Source organism: Nanorana parkeri, unplaced genomic scaffold (assembly GCF_000935625.1).
Source record: "Nanorana parkeri isolate BGI_ZX_2015 unplaced genomic scaffold, ASM93562v1 scaffold1128, whole genome shotgun sequence".
In the NCBI taxonomy this organism is placed as follows: domain Eukaryota; kingdom Metazoa; phylum Chordata; class Amphibia; order Anura; family Dicroglossidae; genus Nanorana; species Nanorana parkeri.
In genome coordinates, this window is record NW_017307396.1 from 78,355 (window position 1) to 101,630 (window position 23,276).

Here is a 23,276-nt window from a genome sequence, read left to right on the forward strand (position 1 = left end):
CAAAGAATTAATTGATTTAAAGCCTCACCTCTGCAGTGGATCAGGAGGGGCACCACTGCAAGAAAGAAGAGAGGCCAGAAGTGTGGAGTGGGGGGATTGTGGCTGAAGAACTTCTCCCAGGAGGGGACCAACTCTGAGTCTTTGCCCTGGGTGACGGAATGCCTAGCTTCCCCACTGAGGTCAGGGGAAGAGATGAGCTCTTGCTTGATGTCAACCCAGTTTGCCTGAGTTGACATCAAGTGATACCCCTGCAGTGATACGTCATAAAGGGGTGTGGAATGCCCCCGCCGCAACTGCTCTTACTGATTGTGTCGGGAGCAATTGTCAGTCACAGTTTTGAGTGGGTTTGGACCAACTCGGGTCACACCAAGCCCAGGTCCATCACTAGTCAGGAGTAATGATGTGCAAGGGCTTGGTGTGACCCGAGTACCTCCAAGCCCCTGCAAAACTGTGACGGACACCCCCATCCCAGGCCAATCAGTAGTGGTGGGGCATTCTCCATCCCCGCAGCTACATGTCACAACCGATCGGGCCCCTGGGGTTGCCAATGACCGTTCTGCTCAGAATTGTGTGAACTCAGGTGATATGGGCTCATATGAAGCCCCCCAACCCCTCCCCCCCACACACACATAACTACTTAGGGGGAGTTCTGACCTCACCCCAACTTCATGATCTACATTAGGAATGGGCAAACTCTGTCCCTCCAGCTGTGGTGAAACTACAAATCCCACTTGTCTCTGTCTCTGGCAGTCATGCCTGTGGCAGTGAGAGCCTTGCAATGCCTCATGGGATTTGTAGTTCCACAACAGTTGGACCAGAGTTTGCCCACCCCTGACATGGTTGTTGCTGGTCAGTGACTAGGGAAGACAGGGAATTATTCCTAGAATGAGGATTCCTAGTTTCGGTATTTATTGAGCAGATAAACATTCATGGAAAATGTTTTAAAACGTAGGCAGCTGTACATTATAATCTCCTATAGATAGCTGCGAGGCAGGGCATGCAGGAACTTGTAGTTCTGTTATGGGATCGGCAGTCTTGTCTATGGAGTCAGCTGAGCTCAGTCATCCCCATGGTAGCAGGTTGTGTGATGAGGAGCCGCCCACAGGCCGTGCTCCCTTCCGTGTCAGCCGTCTTCCTGGATCACCTCCTCCACCTGACTGACACCATGGAGAGGCTGCACTTCCAGGGGGCTGCCGGGGCCATCGAGGACTACTTGGAGTACAGGAGGTGAGGGGTATCGTGTGTGTGTACTAGTACTGGTTGCTAGGAGACGTCCTGCTCACACTCCTCATTGTCCCCAAATCCCAGTCATGTCACACAGCCACCCCCAGTAACTGGAGATCTCTGGCAGCATTGTCCTGTCTGGTGTTTGCCAGCCCAGCGCCAAGCAGACGTACGGCTACATGCACACGGCCGTAACAAATTTGGGGCAGATTTCAGCGCGTTTTGTCCCATAGACTTCATAGAAAATGTTTGAAAACGCGCGTGAAACGTGTGTGTAATAGGCGTAGCCTAGGCGTGAATGGAGCCTTACTGATCATATACGCGTTTTTTACCCTGGACAAACGTTCCAATCAGTGAAATGCGTGTGTTCAGACACGCAATCACGTATGTGTTTACATGCGTAAAGTTCTCGTTCTTCCTGCTCTGCTTCCAGTGTCATTTTCTGGTTTAGACTTTATTTACACCAGGGCTGGACAAATCCCAGGAGCCAGGTCGCCAATGCTCCTTACAAATCACAGCTGGCGCCTAACTTTTGAGGTTTTCTCTAGTTGTTGTCAATGGAGCTGGCTCCTTTTGGCCTCATGCACGCGTGAATCGGCCGGGCCGTACAGCTCCATGCTGCATGCACGGCTGTATCGGGCAGCTCCCGGGAAGAAGAGGAGCTGCGTGTGATTAGTACGCAGCCCCCGTCCTTCTCTATGGGAATACGCGGCCATACGCCCACCTCATCCTGTCAGCGTACGAGTACGCTCGCAAGGACGTGCAGGGCGGGTGAGCGTAGGGCCGCGTACTCCCATAGAGAAGGACGGGGGCTGCGTACTAATCACAGGCAGCACCTGTCCTTCCCGGGAGCTGCCCGATACGGCCCCGCACGGAGCTGTACGTGCCGGCCGTTTCTCGCGTGAATGAGGCAAAAAAACCCTTCTGGCTCCTGGATTGGGCAGACTGGCTCCTGAATTCCATATTCATTTGTCCGCCCCTGATTTACGCACTTATATGAACGTGCGAGTAAACATGCGTTTTTGCATGTACGCAGATCTTTCAGTTTTGTGTCATGGTGGCTACACACACGTATTGATTCATATCATATTTGAAAGGTACTCCCAAGTCAAAAGAAGGTCCGTTCACTTGCTATTGTACCTTCTGCTTTCCTTCCGATCTGTTGCGTTCCGTCGTGTTTTTGGCAAGCTTTATGTGAAGTGACATGTAATGGCTTGCCATGCGTTGCGTTAGCATGTGTTTTTTTAATACTTTTTCCAGTGCAACCTACGGTAACGCAACACGGTGCTGCTGTGTGACCTGTCCCCATTCACACCCATTCATTTTTCGTTGCCTTTGCGTTACTGTTACAAAAAACAGATGTGAATGAGGCCTCAAGATCAATCCTTTGATCGATCACATGCGATAATTGTTTACGATTGATATCCGACCAATAACGCGACCGCACACGGGAAAGGTGACTTCGATCGATTTTTTCCCCCGATACAATTGTAACGAATCGATCGCACGCATTGATTTGACATTTAAATATTATAAAACAATGGTGTCAGTCGATGGAATGTAGGATAGAGATGGAAGAGAAGAGAGATAAATACTCGCGATTGATCCGCCCTGACCAATCGACTCGCCTTAAACGAAGACGATGTGAATCTTATCTGGATCAATTGAAGAGCGCGATGGTTTGACGCACTCCTGATTCAATCTAATTTGTTGAATCGAACATCGGTCGTATCATAAAGTCGATACGTGTGTGGCCACCCTTAGTCCCCATTCACACCGCAGCGTATTGTGAACGTGTGTCATATTTGCACAAAAGTGTTCGCTTTGACGTGCGTTCACTAAATGTGCACCAAACGCGAAATGCGCTTGCAGTGCCATTAGTAGTTAATGGCACCCCAAACGCAGTGTTTTCTTGCTCGTTCAAGTGCGTGAAAACATGCATGAACTTGCGGGGGGAAAAAACGTGGAATGCATGTCACAAAATGTGCACTTTCCCGCGTTTGGCATACATCCAGGAACCCATTGAACTCAATGGGGATGCACAGCAAATGTGTGACACTCTGGTGGAAATCGGGGCTTAGGGATCTAAATATGGCGCATGCTTATGCATCTGTGTGCATGTCCCCACTGAAAACACTGCACTGCGTTCCGATACATAAACAAAAAACACTTTGAGGGGAATTTATCAAAACTGGAGCGGCTGTGCATGGCAACCAATCAGCTTCTCTCTTTCATTTTCAAATCTTAACTGAACAAACTGAAGAGAGATGCTGATTGGTTGCCCTGGGCAACTGCTCCAGATCTTGCTTGCTCCAGTTTTGATAAATTCCCCCTTTTTGTATTGCATTTTTTTATGGCGGTGTGCGTGAGATCCAAAAGATCATGTAAACTTTTGCCATAATGTGCAAGTATGCTCAGACAGGCCGGCTATGACACCGCTCCCTCCAGTCTGTCTTCCCCTCCGCTGCAGTGATGGTATGTCCCTCGGCGTCCTCACATCCTATACACTGTGTATAGATCATTATGACTCACGGACCTTAGACCGCTGCAGAGGAGCAAGGTGGAAGGGACCGGTCTAAGAGCTGGCCAGCTCAGAAGATTAGGTGAGTATACCTTTTTGAAATATTGAACCTAGACACAAATGAGCACTTAACCCTTGCAGTGCAGGCCCTTGTAGTGCGCGTGTAGCCCTACAGCAAGGGTTAAAAAAAATTCTCCTTTAAGTTAACTTCTGCTTAAAACTGGCTGTACACCGGTAGATTTTTGTACAAACGTTCATATGAAAAAATGCAATAATGCCATCAGAGTCTTGGGGAATAGCATAAGGCCCGGTTCACACCTGGGCGTTTTACAGCGCGTTCCTACGCTCTGTAAAACGCTCAACATGTGAAAACCAATGATTGGCAATGGGCATGGTTCCCACCTGGGCGTTTTACAGCGCGTAGGAACGTGCTGCAAAACGCCCTACGCCCAAAGAAGTACAGGAGCTTTTTTGGGGCATATTTGCCTCGTGTATCCATTGGGATACTGCCAGGTAGCCCTCGGAAACGTGCGTTTGTCACCGCGAATCGCGGTAAAAACGTGCGGCAGGAAACGTGCATATTCGATACGCCTGGGTGTGAACCCAGCCTAAAAACTTGTGTGTGATGCACCAGATGGCACATGTTTACACACACTGCAACCAGTGCCGTCCCTATGATGAGGCAGCCTGAGGGTCTCGTGGGGGGAAGCCCCCTTTCTGGCCAGAGCCTCCCAGGTTGCTAAGAGCTGGATGGAGAGATGTGTGCAACCATGCCAAGCTCGTTAGCTACCGCTGCCCCCCCACTTTCTTTCCCCCTCCCTCGCCACTTGTGCTTTTTACTCCATGCCTTGGGGGCTGTTGGCTTGGGCACTGCCGAGATGGGGAATGTGACCTTTCTGTACTCCGATCTTCCCCTCACCTTCACTCACACCACTCTCTTTCACGTCTATATCTCCCTTGTCCCTCCCTCTTATCCACTTCCCCCTTACTCATTTTAGAAAGTCCCGCTACACCTGACATTTTCTTCAGAATGAGAGAGAACTGCGACACTATATGACTAGATCCTGTGTTCTCCCTCTGTTTATAATACCCGCTATCTCCTCCGTCCCCAAGCCCTCCGGTGCCTTCCTCTACATAAGCTTTTCATTCCATCTCCGGGACAATTCCAAATATTTTGTCTTCACCCAGAATGCTGCACGTGTTGTTTTTCCCCAGTTCATCTTCTTGTGTCCTCTTGTGTTCCATACCTTGTAATGTGTCTGATTTCTAATCTTCTTCTCAATAACAAATACTTGATACCAAAGAAAAAGTTTGTTTGATTTTAAAATTCGATTTGGCTATGAATGGAGATTCTTGAAAAACCACATTCACTGTTCACCAATCACTGTTTTGTTCAGTTTACATCCAGCTCCTTCAATTTTTTTTTTTGTCATTACAGTTAAAAACAATTGTCAGTTCGACTTCATTAACTCTTAGAAAATCGAACGCTCAGATCGCAAATTCTTTTCAAATTATATTGTACTGGTGTATGGTCAACTTAAAGTGACATTTAAAGGAGAACTATGGGGTTAAGGCTTTTCCCCATAGTTCTCCTTAGGGTAACGGGAGGACACAAACTTGCGTCCTCCCGTCACCCTAGGCTCAGTATACTGAGACGCCACAGTATACCGCAAGCTACAGTGAGGTGAGTGAAAAGCACTCACCTCAGAGTTCTCCTTTTAAATGGTCAGATGTGCACAAATGGGACAATTCTTTCTTGTAGGTTCTTTATCCAAATTGATATTGAATGATGTTGTTGAGATGGAAATGTCTGTTTGCCGTACATGAGCCAGTTATTCTGCAGCTTTGGTTAATGTTGTTCTACATATGAGCATTTGTCAACTAGCCATGAAATCAGATAGTGGCCGAAGATGTATAAACAAGCAAACTAACCCTTTTCTGGAGTCCTTATTAGTTCTAAAAGACCCATATTTCCTCCCGCCACCCTAAGCTCAGTATAACGCGAGCTGTAGCTAGCTGTATATTGAGACGCCGCAGCTGAAGCGGATCCCGACAATTATGTCTGGATCCGCCCAGCTGCATGACTTGACAGCTGGCTCTGCCTATCTAGAGGCAGAGCCAGCTGTACCCGCCCCCTCCCCCGTCCGTTCCGCCAGTCAGCGCTGGCGGATCGGAGCGGTGAGGGGGGAATTCAGCCCCTCCCCTGTCACGGCAGAGAGCCGCGGCAGGATCGAGAGGTGAGCGAACGCCGGTATGCGTTCGCGCACCTCCCGATCTACTGAGCCGACCTGTGACAGTGTCATTGTCACAGGTCGGCTAGAACTATGAGGTGAGTGAAAAGCACTCATCTCATAGTTCTCCTTTAAGGACTTGCCTTAGATAATGCCTCTTGGTCCGACCATCTTCTTCTTTCCAGTAGTTTTCAGGAGTCCCGCCAGTGCTGGTGCCGGTCTCTGATCCAGCGCTGACTTCTGTGTCTCACGATGTCTGTGAGCGTGCACGCCGCCGCTGGGCTGCCTGCATTGACTTACCCCTGTGCCTCCTCCTCTTTTCCTTTTTTTTTTTTTGGTGCCCTCTGCCCTCAAAAACCCGCCTCTAAGTTGGTGGCATTCCTAGTAGCCATGCTGGTATCAGAGTTGCACTTGAATGAAGACTTTGTGCTTTTGCTGCTTTGTTCCAAGCCAGTCCACCCTAGGGAAGTTGCCTTACATACTTTAAATGTGGTCAGCGCCATTACCATGCATTTGGAGGTAGGGCTGCAACAACTAATCGACATAGTCGATTATAATCGATTATTGAAAAAGTTGTCAACTTTTTCAATAATCGATTAATCGGCTTCCAATCAGTTGGCCCTGTTCACGGCTCCACACACGCTGCGCGCCGCACCTCTTCCCCACCTCACGCTCGCCGCTGCCAGACCCGCCCGCCCGCATCCACGCCGCACCTCCTCCCCGCCTCACACTCACCGCCCGCCCACATCCACGATTGGCACAGGGACGCGGGGAGATGTAGTAAGGAGGAGCAGGTGTGGGGGGATGACAGCCGCTGATAGACAGGCCCGATCTCAGAAGCAAGTTGCTGGAAGACTGCTCAGGTAAGCCTGCACTCCCACCCCCCCACATGGTGCTCTATAATGTATTGCTGGGATTTGTATTCCTCTATAGCTGATGGTACATTGTGCTGTATATTATACATAGGAATACACATCCAGCAATACATTATACACTGTATGTATAATGTATTGCTGGGATTTGTTGTATTCCTATATAGCTGGTGATATTCTGCACTGCACTGTATAGAGGACTACAAATCCCAGCAATAGTACATTATACAGCGCAATGCAGAATACCACCAGCTATAATGTACTATTGCTGGGATTTGTTGTAGTCCTCTATAGCTGGTGATATTCTGCATTGCGCTGTATAATGTACTATTGCTGGGATTTGTAGTCCTCTATAGCCGGTGCAATTCTGCATTCATTGCTGTATAATTTTACACTTTCCTTTTCACTATATTGCACACCACACTATTTTTTTCCACCGCTCCAAGCTTGCTCCTGTGATGGACTACAATCTCAATACAAACTAGTAGTCCCATCACTGGAGCCATTTTTAATTTTTTTTTTATTGTTTATCCGATTAACCGATTAATCGGCTAACTAATCGATTTTGAAAATAATCGTTAGCTGCAGCTCTATTTGGAGGCCACTTCAGATTTCATAAGACATATTACCTGTTCGTGGTTGTAGAGAGCCCACGTACAGGCCTTGCAGCTTTGACTCCTACTATCTAACACTGACCCATCCGATCCTAAAACCCATCCTCCACGTTCTTGTCCTTGTGTCCCAGGGATAAAATGTGGGGAGAAATCTCCCCAGTGGATTCATAGACAGCAATACAAATATGAGATGCGCCCACTCTCTGTGACTTGTTAGCATGCAGTGCACATGTATAACATGCTCCTCTCAGTTCATTTTGCTCTTATGATTAATTTGAGACATTTTTCTGTTGTTTTTAAAGAATTGTTGGTGAAGATGATGAAGGAAAACTTTTTACCCCAGAAGAATATGAGGAATACAAGAAAACAATACTTCCAATGCGAATGCAAAACCGATTATTTGTCAGCTGGAGATCACCGAACGGAATTGACTGTAAACTTGTGGGACCCGAGACGCTCTGCTTTTGCACACACAGGTAACGGTGCCCAGTGTCTAGTTGTTACATTGGATTAAAGGGTGCGGCCATGTTGAGTCTAGGATGACACACACATTCGCTCTTTCATTTATTCGGATTGCATTCACATTGAAACAGTAATCACTTTATTTCATAAAGTTTGAGCTCATTTCTGAAGTACCTCTTTATTTTTATTGACTGTACAAAGTGCATATTTTACAAAGGTAAGTCAAAGAAATCCAGCAAAAGGAAACAAGCAATATAGTAGTATTGCAAAGTCAACAAACAGAGAAAGTGAGCATTCATTGTATTCATGTTTCCAGGGCGTGAACTTGGTTCTTCTGCTGTATACGGTTTTCTTATATATAAACACTGATGAGATACTAGTGTGTGTTTGTTGTTGGAGATGAAAACTATGCAGCTTAAAGTGACCTTAAACCCTCAGATTTTTTAACATAAACCAATACTGTAATGTGTGCCTTACTGTAATCCATGGTTGTTTCCCTTCTCTTTGCTGCTCTTCCTTTTAAATCCTCATGTCTTCTCATGCTTGGGGAGAACTTCCCTTTTCAGCTCAGGGCCTGTAGTGATGGCTCAGGTTACAAACCTATACAAACCTATGAGACAAGGCAGTCTGCTGCAAAACAGAAGTTCTGCCCAGCATGAGAACAGATGCAGATTTAAAAGGAAGAGCAGCAAAGAGAAGGGAAACAACCATGGATTACAGTAAGGCACACATTACACTATTGTTTTATGTTCTGAGGGTTTAATGTCACTTTAAGGCCCGGTTCACATCTAAACAATCCACGATCATGCCGCGATCTGCACACTTTTGTGCACAAACGCAAACCGCTGTGCCATTCATTTCTAATTGCACATCAGTTTCTGCGTTCTGGTCCAGTGCGATCCAAAAAAATGCTGTATGTACTATTTTTTCAGATTGCACTGGACCAGAACGCAGGCATTGCTGTGCCCGCATTCTAGTGCGGGTGATCTCACTGCGGGCAGGGTGTGTGGCTGCGGTGCCATTGACTTCAATACACCGCCATGCCCCAGAACGCAGGGGGGGAGTTTACTATGTTATACAGTGTGTCCCAGCAGCTAACCACGCTGGAATGCACTGTATATGGTGTGAACAAGTCCTAACACAAGAAGACTCTAATTGACAAAAGGCAAAGCAGCTTGCAGTATAAACATCTATTACATTTACATCCAAGAAAAATATTATAACAGCCAATTATACATTTGATAAAATAGTAGACCATTACAACAAAGCAATGTTTGTTCCTTTTGATATTCTGTAAATTGTGGTGCAGTTTGCTCAAATAAAATGATACATAAAAAAAAATGCTGAAATAAACTTCATAACGCAATCTTTGAATACCTAGAAGAATAGGTTTGCATAGTTTTGTATGCTGATATTTTGTAGCAAAAATAAGAATTGATCATTAACAATGATGTGTTCATTCCATGTCCGGACCATGTCCAGACCAGAACAGCTTGTTCCCAGACCACAAAAGCATCCCAATGTATCCCTATGGTATTTCTGGGCTCTGTTCACACCAAAGCAGTCAATTCTAGTCCAGACAAAAAAAAATACTTCTTGTCACCTTTTCTCTGGCCTGGGATGCATGGAAACGCATCACAAAATGTATGCAAACGCACTGGACTGCACCTGAAAGTAGGGCTGCGCCGGTATATCGGCCGAAAATTGCACTTTTGGCTAAATGCCGAAAGTGCCATTTTCCTTGCCGATACAGCGGTGCATCCATTCTTTCTCTCCTCCCCGCTGGGCGCTGCTCTGTGACCCAGCGGGGAGGAGAGAAACTGTCACATGCGACCGACCGCTGCGGGAGGAGAACACTATGAGTGACCGGCGTCTTTCCTCCCACACGGCTCAGCTTCCTGTCACAGCCCGGCAGAGCGGTGTGTGGGAGGAGACAGCCCGCGCTGTAACAGGAGGCTGAGCTCTCCTTCCACACCGCCCTGCCCAGCCTCCTGTGACAGCTGTCAGGAAGGTGAGTGAGGTACAAACACTCAGTGATCGCTGAGTGTTTGTACATCATTGAAGACATAGCATGGTGACTATATCCTCAATTATGAATGAATGGGAAGAGATCTACATCACCTCTTGTTCATTCATGATTGTGGTTATAGTAAACATACACTTTCCTCATGTTATCAATGAACAGGAACACTCAGTATAGAGGATTCCTGTTAATTTATAACAGAGGCTGCAGAAAAAGAGATTGAGGACTCTGTGTTTTCAATCTCTTTTTCTATTTTAAAAGGGAAATATCAGGGGTCTGTTTAGACCCCTGCTATTTCCCTGAAGCCCCTAAAAGTAAAAATATTTAATAAAAAATGAATAAATAAAAAAAAAAAATGTAAAAGTTTATAACAAATAAATAAAAACAAAATGTTAATTTTTTTGAAAAAGTTAGAAAGCAGTTTCGGTTTCAGCCTGACATTTTTTTTTATTTCGGTTTCGTTGCGGTTTTAAAATTTTCCTTTCGCTGCACCTCTACCTGAAAGCCCACTCTAAGCTAAAACAAAAACCATGGTAAAACCACACTGCACTGCGTTTGCAGATCTGCTCCAGATCTGGTCTGGACATGGTGTGAACAAAGCCTTAATTACAATTGGAGGCAAAATATTCTTTTGGGATCCTCTCCTCCCCTTTAACACTTTTCTTCTCTTTCTTGTTCTCTCTCTTCTTTTTTCTCACCCTTTTGTTCTTCTGCAGCAACAGCCGGCACAAACAGCTACCACCTTGAGCGATTAGATTGAGCCTGTTAGGCTTCTGAAAGGTTCTACAATCACCAGTTTTGTTGTATTGAACCCGGGTTTGCAATTTTCACTGACTCTATCTAATGTGATCAAGAAAGTACCCCTCCGCTCCTCCAGGCCCAAGGTCAACCTGGGACTTGTTGCATGCACCCATCTTGTGAATTCTCTTGCCCTGGACTGCATTTTGTCCTACACACACTTGTGCCTTTTCACATAATCCACAGGGCTTTGTCCCTGATATAAGATTTATTCCTATTGTTCATGATTTCACTGCTAGAAATATTAAAAAATGTTAAAAAATGTTACCGAGTATCGGCCAATAACCCTATCTATGCTAGACTTCAAATTTCTGATTTATTTGTGTTTTAAAGCTGTTAACTGTCTTTTAGGTACAAACAACATAAGACGGATTTTAAGGAACTTCCCAAGGAGCATCCCATTCACTTGCCTTGTAAAGTCAGTAAATGCCAGTGCAAGTCCTATCACTATGTGCCTCTGAATGGGTCGCAGCCTATTCGCTGCAGGTGCAAGCACTTTGCTGAGGACCACAGTGTGGCCGGATCCTATCGCTGTACAAAATGTAAGAGGTGTATTCCTGTTATCAAATCTAATCCCCAGTCTTAATGGGCTTATTATATAGAGCTGGGCATTTCTGTTTTCCTGAAGTACTCGTACGCGCCCTAATGCTCCTGATGCCTATCCCAAATGTCCAGTATCGGGAAGCCAGGCGGTGCGTCATTATACACTGCCTGGCTTCCTGATAGACTGGGAAGCTGGCTCCATGCTCTCTTGTTACCAGGGAGCATGAAGCTGACCTCCTGGCCAATCAGGAAGGCGGGGGCGGGTAATGGCTCACCCACCGGCTTCCTGTTTGGCCAGAAAGCCAGCTCCATGGCCAGTCAGGAAGCCGGACGACGTGTAATCACTCGCCACCTGGCCAGGAAGCCGGGGCAGCGAGTCATAACATTCCACCTGGCTTCCTTAATGGGACTTCCGCTATTGGTATTGAACTAAAAATATCAGTACTCGTACTCGATACCGAAAAACAATACATCCCTAATTCCAGTTCCTCCTCACTACTTGCCTATTCACAAAATGCCATGTATTTTTCTCAGAGAATAAAAGGCGTTCTGTGATTGGAGAAGGGGAGTTGGGGGCAGGAATGTGATAACATCCATCCCTCACCAATCACAGAACGCCTTGTATTCTTTGAGAAAAATGCAAGGCATTTTGTGAATGGGCACGTAGCGAGAGGAACCGGGATGTCACTGGAGCACTTCACTGCTCAATTCTCATCCCTCACTACCCACAGTACTCAAAAGTCAAGAGATATGTCAATAAGACATATCAATAAGTCAATAAGATATTTATATTTTGCAACGGCCCTCCACACATAACATAAAGCTTTGTAGTGATCATTTACTCACCCAGTGATATTCTGTTATATTTATAGAATTGTTCTCTACTTACACATATTGTTGACCAAGCAAGTTTGATCCTGTCCTTTATTTGTATAGCTGGGAAGGTGCATGTCTATATGCAAGTATAATATATTTACAGGAAGACATCTGACTTGTAGCGCTATACTTGTAACCTGGAATTGAACAACCTGATCTGTGGCAAATCTGCATCTGATGTCCATAGGAATATCTGTAAGATGCGGTTGTCCAGCACCTTTGTAAAACATTTGTGCATGCAATGGGAATTGGCTTAAAGGAGAACTATGGGGTCAGGGCTTTTCCCCATAGTTCTTCTTAGGGTAACGGGAGGACACAAACTAGCGTCCTCCCGTCACCCTAAGCTCAGTATACCGCGAGCTACCGACAATTATGTCTGGATCCGCCCAGCTGCGTGAGTGACAGCTGGCTCTGCCTATTTAGAGGAAGAGCCAGCTTTACCCGCCCCCTCCCCCGTCCATTCCGCCAGTCAGCGCTGGAGGATCGGAGCGGGGAGGGGGGAATCCAGCCCCTCCCCTGTCACGACAGAGAGCGAACGCCGGTATGTGTTCGCTCACTTCCCGATCTACTGAGCCGACCTGTGACAGTCTCATTGTCACAGGTCGGCTAGAACTATGAGGTGAGTGAAAAGCACTCACCTCATAGTTCTCCTTTAAATGGTCAGATGTGCACAAATGGGACAATTCTGTCTTGTAGGTTCTGTATTCAAATTGATATTGAATGATGTTGTTGAGATGGAAATGTCTGTTTGCCGTACATGAGCCAGTTATTCTGCAGCTTTGGTAAATGTTGTGCTTCATATGAGCATTTGTCAACTAGCCATGAAATCAGATAGTGGCCGAAGATGTATAAACAAGCAAACTAACCCTTTTCTGGAGTCCTTATTAGTTCTGAAAAGCCCATATTTTATGTTGAGAGAATAGATAGACCGCTCACTTACAGTTGATAATAGCCGTGCGCTTTCGTTAGCAGCGGTGGTGCTACCAAGTCCCCAACAAACTAAAGTAACCATCCATTCTATAGACAGAATCCATAAAACCTAATTCTTTATTTATCCATAGTTATAACTGAGGACATCATACATTCTGAAATGCATAGGTGGATAGAATTTTAACATGCCTAAAAAATATTTCTGCAAAAGTGCTGGTTACTTTGGTTTACGAGAAGCCTATATACACTATATTGCCAAAAGTATTGGGACAGCCCTTCAAATCATTGGATTCAGGTGTTCCGATCACCTCCATGGCCACAGGTGTATAAAACCAAGCCCCTAGGCATGCAGACGCTTCTAGAAACATTTGTGAAAGGATGGGTCGCTCTCAGGAGCTCCGTGAATTCAAACGTGGTACAGTGATAGGTTGCCACCTGTGCAATAAGTCCATCCGTGAAATTTCCTTGCTACTAAATATTCCACGGTCAACTGTTAGTGGTATTATAACTAAGTGGAAGCAACTGGGAACAACAGCAACTCAGCCACGTAAAATGACAGAGCGGGGTCAGCGCATGCTGAAGCGCACAGTGCGCAGAAGTTGCCAACTGTCTGCAGAGTCAATAGCTACAGACCTCCAAACTTTGTGTGGCCTTCAGATTGGCACAGCAACAGTGTGTAGAGAGCTTCATGGAATGGGTTTCCATGGCCGAGCAGCTGCATCCAAGCCGTACATCACTAAGTACAATGCGAAGCGTCGGATGCAGTGGTATAAAGCACGCCGCCACTGGACTCTAGAGAAGTGGAGACGTGTTCTCTGGAGTGACGAATAACGCTTCTCTGTCTGGTAATCCGATGGACGTGCCTGAGTTTGGCAGTTGCCAGGAGAACGGTACTTGCCTGACTGCATTGTGCCAAGGGTAAAGTTTGGTGGAGGGGGATTATGGTGTGGGGTTGTTGCACAGAATCCTGACCTCAACCCGATAGAACACCTTTGGGATGAATTAGAGCGGAGAATGCGAGCCCGGCCTTCTCGCCCAACATCAGTACCTGACCTCACAAATGTGCTTCTGGAAGAATGGTCCAACATTCCCATAGACACACCCCTAAACCTTGTGGACAGCCTTCCCAGAAGAGTTGAAGCTGTTATAGCTGCAAAGGGCGGGCCAACCCAATATTGGACCCTAAGGACTAAGACTGGGATGCCATTTAAGTCCATGTGCGTGTAAAGGCAGGCGTCCCAACACTTTTGGCAATATAGTGTATATCCTTAACAAAACATACAGTTTGGATGAACTGACCTTTTAGTTTATCAAGTTCTGTATTATGACCATATGACCAAGTGTGTGACTTTATTGTGACCTTGCTTGCTTTGGAGCTTACTGTATGTGATGCATTCAGCTGTATATGGTTAATAAAGTATAGCAATGCTTAGAGTTTCTGATCACCTCTCACAGGCTCGGGTTGTGCAGGATTCCACAGTTCTTTCACATGTGGTTGTTCCCAGCCTGCGTTTGCTCATGACACTGTCGTGGAGACAAAGGAAGAACGTCTAGCTCAGGGAAAACCCGTTGGCCAAGATGTCCCTTATGCTGCTATGGGGGGACTGACGGGCTTTAGCTCACTTGCTGAAGGATACATGAGACTAGATGAAAGTGGGATAGGTAAGTAGAGATCCATTTCAGTCTAGAACAAATGAGGGTGGACATTTTGTCATTTAATGCTGCAATTCAGATAGAGAGCCAAATATCTAGTTAAACTGCATACAAGTAAACTGTTTTACCAGCTATGTATTTGTAATTCTGTTCAGTCAGTCTTGTGATCCAGCTATATCTAGCAGTAAGCACAGCCAAGTCTTGGGCCTCCATGCAGATTACACTGCAATTAAACAATATAGTCTGGTCCAGGTTCTAGCACAGGCTGTAAATATACAATAGGCAGCACACTGTTAGTCATCTCTATGATGTCTTCTCCTATAAGCATGTTCACAGTGTTAGGCTGACAGCACTGTGCAAAACAATAGCGCCCCAAATGGCTCAAGATACTGACATTCCCTCTACCAGTTTAAGCGCGGCTATGCTGGGGGTTGCAGATATCAAGACTACATATACTAGTTACATTTAAAATACATGTAACACTTTTGCATGAATACACACCTGGATGGAAGTGATTAGGACATCTCTAAGACCTGCCCAATCTCTTCTATGGGCCGCCAAATTTACTATACCCTACTACTAGACTACCCCCATCTTGCATTCTGGGCTCCACTGCCCTCCCTGCGAGCCCAGGACAGACATGGCTTCTAAGCCCCCTAAGTGATTGCAATAAAGTAGAAAAAAACAGTTTTACAATATTGTCAAAATAAAAAAAGAACCTAAAATGTTAGCAATTGTTACAGGCGCATGTTTGGTATCGCTTTTGGTATTTACAAATTTTTGTGTGTTTTTTTTTTCCCCCTAAAAACTTTGATTTTACAAATATTGTGCTACATACAAAATTGTGACTGCCACCATTCTATAGAAAATAAAAAAAATGGGCGGTTTAAGTAATCTTAAGGTAAAACTATCTGGCAGTAAAAGGGTTAACACGTGCATATTAGAAATATTTAGAAAAGAGATGCATAAAATAAATGCAAACATGACATGTGCATATATGCAGAATTGGTACATTGTGATACAGAAGAATACTCTTGTTGTTAGGAAGACAAAAGGTAGTTTAAATAACAGCTGCTTATGAGTCGGGATGAGCTCCTCAGAAGAAGGAAGTGCCATGGGCACAGCTGCATGTAAACACAGGTGCGGGATTCTTAGGCTGACATAATTCACCTAATATGGCCACATAGCAACATTAGGTAAATGTCATGTCACCAAATATAGGCATGTAGCCATAAACGGTCACTGCATCCCGCCCCTTTGCTAGTTTCCATCTGCGGATGGGGAATTCCTTACCAGAAGCTGATTGGGTGGCACGAAAGGAGCTTCCTTCTGTTTTTTGGGAGGGTCGACTTCTAGGTTTGGAGGCGCTCCGGTCCAGACTGAGCTTGAACCGAAACTGAGCTTATCCCTACATATGGGGTTGAAACTAAGGAGGCTTGTGTATCTAAATCCAAAAACAACAATGTCTTAGATTGCAGCTTACCTGTCCTTGGGTGTGGTGGCTACATGATTTTCTTTATTTTCATTTGGTGATTTTGCCAATGACGCACTTCCTGTTCTAGGGTGACAGTGTTTGCTGGTTGTACTGTATCCATAGAGGGGCTTTGCTTTGTACTTTTACAGAAAGCTGGTAACATTGTTTGAGATTGGAGTTCAGGCCAAAGGAAGTTGCTAGACACAGGATTTCTGGCAGGATCAACAGGTATATGTTAAAGTGACATTAAACCCTCCAGATTTTTTAACATAAAACAATACTGTAATGTGCGCCTTACTGTAATCCATGGTTGTTTCCCTTCTCTTTGCTGCTCTTCCTTTTAAATCTGTATCTCTTCTCATGCTTGGGGAGAACTTCCCTTTGCAGCTGAGGGCCTCTTCCTGTAGTGCTGGCTCAGGTTGTGAACCTACACACAGACACCATGTAGCCATTTCAGAGACAAGGCAGTCTGCTGCAAAACAGAAGTTCTGCCCAGCATAAGAACAGATAAAGATTTAACAGGAAGAGCAGCAAAGAGAAGGGAAACAACCATGGATTACAGTAAGGCACACATTACAGTATTGGTTTATGTTAAAAACTCTGAGGGTTTAATGTGACTTTAAGAACTCTAATAATCATGTTCCATCAATAGGAAACAAAATCTCTTTTCAACGGAGAATAAAGTTTGTGGAGAAAGAAAAGGCCCCTATTGATATTACATGTAATGTATTTAGTGAGTGGTCTGATGTTAGGAAAGGGATGTAGAAAAGGAAGAGAGATGGGGGCAGATGATAATAGAAGAGGGGGAAGGGCTGGAGGAGGCAGGAAATGATTAGGGGGTTGTTGGGGATTGGAAGATAAAAGGTAGGTAGGAATGGGTACGAGTAAAAGAGGGAGCAAGAGTTAATATTAGATTTTGACTTCATTGTCACCAAATGTCTTCTAATATTCCGGGTTTTCTTTTAGGGGCTCCTGACCGGAGTTTTTTGGAAGCATCAGGAGGTTGTGGATCCCACCCTTTTCTAAGAGCGTATGATCCTTCATCCTCAGCAGTTGCCGGTAACCACATATACATATATTACTGTGTGATTTTAATTTTTTTGTTTTTACAGGGTTATTCACAAAAGGGAGAAGAGTTTTGGAAGGCAGGAGAAGTGAACAATCTAGGCCAACATAGCTGAACTAGAAAGTGAGCGGAATTGGAGAATTTTCCCAAATCAGCTATGTTGTCCTAGATTGTTCACTTCTCCTTCCTTCTCCAAACTCTTCACCCTTTTGTGAATAACCCTGTTAGTATCCATCCTTCCTTTAGATTAAAGTGACATTAAAGGATACATTTTTTTCCCCCTCCCCCATGTTAACATTAGCACTTACCTTTAAATGATGTTTCTTAATCCGATCTTCTTTCCTGATGTTTTCATCTGTCCCTCCAGCGGTGCGGCGGCTCTCCGATCCAGCGCTGACTCCTCTCTGCTTGCAGGCACTTCCGATCCAGCGGTGTCTGCATGCGGGTGCACGCGTCCATAGACTTACCTTACGTCTCTGCTCGTCTCCCGGCCGAGAATACGAACTGCGCATGCGCCCGTGCCAAGATGCTTTGCGGCCACCCGAACAGTTTCGTTTTTTCGGGTGGGAGCGCGCAAAGAAAAAAAAGTAAGTTTAAACCGCTGTTTTAGCGTTTTTGGTTTTTTTAAAACTGTTTGCCTATATCTACTGCTTGATAGCCACCCAGCTACGTGAGTGACAGCTGGCTTGGCCTATCTAGAGGCAGACCTAGCTGTGCCCGCCCCCTACCCCGTTTGTTACTCCACTCAGCGCTGGAGGATCGGAAAGGGGAGGGGGGAATCCCTGCGGGGAGCGGTGACTGATGGTCACCGCTCACTGCAGGGAGGCGTTCGGGAAGTGAGCAAATCGGTGCATGTTTCTGCTCACTTCCCGATCGATAGAGCCGACCTCTGACAGCTTCTTTGTCACAGGTCGACTCTAACTATGAGGATGAGTGGAAATCACTCGCCTCATAGATCTCCTTTCACTAATAATAAAACTGTATCTTATTTATGTATCACTCAGCTCTACATCCTCAAATCATCTCTGAAATGGTGCAGACACTGTCCTTCCTTCTGGAGGATGGCTACTTTTGTTCTCCATGCTGTGTGTGTTGTAAAGTAGCCAAAGCGCCAAGCTTGCTTCCGTGATGGACTACAATCTCAATACAAATGAGTAAGCTAAACATGAGACTGTAGTCTATCACAGGAGTGAGCTTGGAGCGGTGACTACTTTACAACACACAAAGGTAACATGGGGAACAAAAGTAGCCCCCCTCCAGAAGAAAGGACATTGTCAGCACCAATTCAGAGATGATTTGAGGATCTACAGCCGAGTGATACACAAATATGATACAGTTTTGTTAATAGTTCAGGCACTTGAATGCATTGTTAAGATTTAACTCCCGAGTTTAGTGTCACTTTAAGATTTTGTACATTTCAGCTACTCTAAGCACACTGGAAGTTTTGTGGATGTAAGCGAAATCTAATGTTCTGAAAGATAAATTGCATTAGATTGTGGCAATTTGATGCATGAGATGATTTCCTCGGGATTTTTCAGAGTCCCACTGCTTAAGTATATCAATATTTGTGTTTTTATTCTAATAATGATGGCAAGGGTTAAGTGGAACGATGACCAGATTCATGCCACTGGGAAATTTACATTTGCAGAACAACATAAACACTGTTTTAAAATGTAAAATGTACAGGGCAACTGCAAACAGATGTTTTTGTGCTGCGGCCTGCCAGGCACACTTTTCTGGTTGTTAAACTTGAACTCCAGTGAAATACAAGCTGTCTTACCTGCCAAAGAATCTGTATTTTTGTCCCTCCAGTTTTGAGAGTTACAGAACAGCCCTGTCCGGCAGGGCATGAAACTCGATTTTCCTCTGCTACAGATCAGTAATATTGACAGGTCTTGTCCTTCCCCAGCCTGTTACTGGACATTGATGGGAGAAGCAGCAGACTGATAGGCACATCTCTCTGTCACTCTGCTCTCTTTGTGTTGCTTCTCTCTCTGGTAGTCCCAGCTCTGCTGTACAGGGTGTGCAAGGGGCTAACACCAAGTGAAATACATGTACTTGCATTTATTAAAATAAATATATTGGGGTATTAAAGGATATTTAAACCCTCCCGTTTTTTTGCATATATCTACTGCTACCGGTAGCAAGCAGTAGATATATGCAAACAGTTTTTAAAAACCCGCTCAAACAACAGTTTAGACTTACCCTGTGTTTCGTGCGCGGTCCCGTGCGAAAATGAGAAATTTCTCGAGCGGCCGCAAAGGATCTTGGGGCAAGCGCATGCACAGTTCTCATTTTCGGTAGGGACGCGACGAGGGACGCAAGGTAAGTCTATGGACGCGTGCACCCGCATGCAGACACCGCTGGATCGCAGGGACAGAGCAGTCAGCGCTGGATCAGAGAGCCGCCGCACCGCTGGAGAGAAGTCTGAAAACATCAGGAGAGAAGAGGAAGATCGGAAAAAGAGATATCATTTAAGGTAAGTGCTAACATTAACATTGGGGGGAGGGGAAAATGTTTTTGCCTTTTAATGTCACTTTAATGAGTGCAACACTGCTATGTTTCTTGTCTTTTTATCTGCATGATGTTCAGCTTTAAAGCATAACTATACCCCAAATAAAATAGTAATATATTGCAGCTTACTAGTCCTTACATATGGTGGATGTTCTTGTTTTCTTATTGCAGGCTAAGCACATTCTCAGCAAGTACAGAAGGTACCTGTTGATCTTGCCAGAACCGCGTTGTCCTTGTCACTTTTCTTGAGGTTCACAGAAAGAACAAATAATGTTCTCTTTCTTCTGAAAACTACTAATGCCATCAGCCCCTATGTAATGGAGAGAAACAAAGGCAGACATGTTTAGAATCCACAATCAGTTACAGTCCATGTACCCATTGCACTCCTGACCTCTCATGCATTGAGATAAAGTGGGTGCATCGGTAGTCGACAGATGGCCACCGTCTCGGTAATACAGATAAATAGGGACACCGGCACTCCAATGATAGAATACGTCTATTTAATGACGTACATGCAAAACATAGTTATTGCAACGTTTGGTGGTCACCTAGAATCCCCTTCCCCATCTTGTTCTGCCTGATGAAGGAGATCCTGCGTGACCTAGAAACGTTGCAATAAGTATGTTTTGCACGTATGTCATTAAATAGACGTATTCTAGCATTGAAGTGCTGTTGTCCATATTTATATGTTTAGAGTCCAGCCTTGGTGACAACCATGATGCCTTCCATAGATACAGGTGAAACTCGAATAATTAGAATATCGTGCAAAGTTCATTTATTTCACTAATGCAACTTAAAAGGTGAAACTAATATATGAGATAGACTCATTACATGCAAAGCAAGATAATTCAAGCCGTGATTTGTCATCATTGTGATGATTATGGCTTACAGCTCATGAAAACCCCAAGAACCCCAAATCCACAACCTCAAAAAAGTAGATTATTACATGCAATCAATAAAACAAGGATTGTACATAGAACAATATCGGACCTCTGAAAAGTACAAGCATGCATATGTACTCAGTACTTGGTTTGGGCCCCTTTTGCAGCACTTACTGCCATTACTTTTGCATGATATTCTAATTATTCGAGTTTCACCTGTACAGTAGAGGAGTAAATGAGGCCACTCAGTGGCAGGAAGTGAATTATTTGCACCATTACTGTGGACTCCAGTATGCTGCCAATATTGGCAGCTTTTACAGCGGTAAACATACACCACGTGCTATATTCTTTTACCTTTTATGCAGTCTCATAGGTTTAATGAAATTAAAACGTCTAAAGCCTGTGACACACACTACACGCAAAGCAGTGCAGTAGAACTAGCTTGGGGCAAATGAGTTTCAGTGTTGAAATGGCTTATCTCTATACTAGTTCAGGTTCAGTGATTCAGAAAGCATTGACAGCCAGGGAATCAACAAAGGGAAATGTCAGCAATGGCAGCCTCCATAATCCTGTCATGATGTGTACTTGAAGTCAATAGACTGATAAAAATGGTCACTGCTGAGTAGATAAAAGGATCTTTTTCTGTTTCCCCTTTAGGACTTTCCAGTGCGGATAAGGAATTGTCTCATGTGAGGAGAACAGAAGACGACATGAATTTTTATGAAAAGCGATACCAGGAAAGGGTAGGTAAAGCTGGCCATAGATGGCTCATTGATGACAAGCTAGATTTCTGATTTAGAGGATTACTTGCAGCTGTTATCACAGAGGGGGAGAGTTCCCACTGCTCAATGGAATGGTGCCAGGATGGCATGTACCTCCTTCCCTGCCATTCCCTGGGAGATATCTGCCCATCTAAGGCCAGCTGTATGCCTAAGGAGAATAAGAAAAAAACAAATGTATTTAGTACATCTCTGTAATACATTTCTGCATGTTTTATCCCTTTATTAACACTAACATAGTACCGTAAAATACATTATCTACCAGAAATCCAGTGTGCTTCCAGCTGTTGAGCTGACAACACAGTGCCTCTGCTGCACTCAAATTCCAAACAGTGTTGTCAGCACTGCCCAGTTTTTGTCTGCAGGACTACAGAAAACCTTTCCCTCTCATATCTAAAACATAAGGTGGATGTGTTTTGTAGTCCAGCAAAAGAGAATCAGGCAGGGCTAAGAACACTACTTGGGATTTCAATGCAGCAGAAGCAACATCATCTCATACAGCAAGTTAGAAGCTCTGGATTTCTGACAGCATCAGCCAGTATTTTTGTGTACATTGTTTAAAGAGACAAAACATGGGTAAAGGTACGTGATTTCCAGGCATTGCTAAAGAGCGGTGACATAAAAAGTAAGCAATAGAAAGCTTCTTTATGCACAGGTACTGCTGGATGGGATTGCAGGAGGAATCTGATGGGTCATTCGAAGCAATGCGCTCGCATGCACAGCAAGTACAGAAACCGGATTGGTCATGATCATGTAGTTCTGCATATAGTAATGGCCAAGCTGTAAGAGAGTATGTTCTCACTGAGCCCATGTGCTTCTAATAATTTTTATATAAAAGGTTGACAACCAATCTACCAGGGTTCTAAACATCTGCATTTGGCTATTTTCTATTTGAATACAGCTCAAACATATTCTGTTCATCCTCCCATAATACAGCGCTATCATTAGAGCTCATAGTAGTGCTATTCATACCAGTCACTGCCTCACGGAATGGATGGGCATATCTTCAGGCACAGAGAAAACCACTTATTGACAATTCTGTTTGGGATCAATGTGATTGTAGCGTTGATGGAGGAACCTGCTCTATTTATTTCGTTCAGCATGTGGTTTGAACAATAAAAGTAGATCAGTCCATGGCCAGCTTAAGACCTGTTCTATGTTGCAGCCATCTGTGAGGTTCAGACCTGCAATGAATGCCACTCACTGAGGCAACAGAGAACACTCCTTAAATGATGAATTAGATTGTATTATCTGAAACGAGCTGTTGGATGGTTTATGTGTCCTGATTTTTACTAAATCAGAAATAATGGTAAGTGATGAGTTTATATTTTTGGAAGCACAGCCATAGTGTGTATTGTAGAATTGCCACAAGGTGGCACTGTAGCAGTAGCGTAGGGTGTATTAAATAAGTGTATAGTGTCTTCCGGTAATAATATGAGGAGATATGGTAATATTAATTGGCCTAAAGACCAATTAAGTTATTTTTATGCAACCAGACAGTGGTAGATGTGTCTTTTTTTTGTTTTGTTAGTGTACTATTGTGCTGCAGCTTTTGTTGAAATTATTTATTATAATACAGGGTTTATATAGCGCCAACAGTTTGTGCAGTGCTTTACAACATAAGGCAGACATTGCAATCACAATACAATTCAGGACAAGATGGTAAAAAATGCCCTGTTGGCTACACGATTGAAACTTCTGTTGGAACTGCTGCTCAGCATACAGTGGTGGTCCAACAACCCCCCACACACACACAATCAACTATGAGCTTGGGGAGTGTCAGCGCTTTTAAAATAAATACAATTAAAAAATTTG

The 23,276-nt window shown here is 44.5% G+C and overlaps 1 protein-coding gene across 1 annotated transcript in view; it reads left to right on the forward strand.

Moving 5' to 3' along the window:
* The first annotated feature begins 1,094 nt into the window (after window positions 1-1,094).
* The window catches only part of FAM221A (family with sequence similarity 221 member A), a 23,019-nt gene continuing 837 nt past the window's right edge, over window positions 1,095-23,276 (forward strand). Inside the window, exons 1-6 of the mRNA XM_018568035.1 lie at window positions 1,095-1,227; window positions 7,765-7,938; window positions 11,097-11,287; window positions 14,550-14,756; window positions 17,188-17,280; window positions 21,340-21,425. Coding sequence (XP_018423537.1) covers window positions 1,166-1,227; window positions 7,765-7,938; window positions 11,097-11,287; window positions 14,550-14,756; window positions 17,188-17,280; window positions 21,340-21,425 — 813 coding nt within the window. The 5' untranslated portion in view covers window positions 1,095-1,165. The remainder of the gene's footprint in view (window positions 1,228-7,764; window positions 7,939-11,096; window positions 11,288-14,549; window positions 14,757-17,187; window positions 17,281-21,339; window positions 21,426-23,276) is intronic.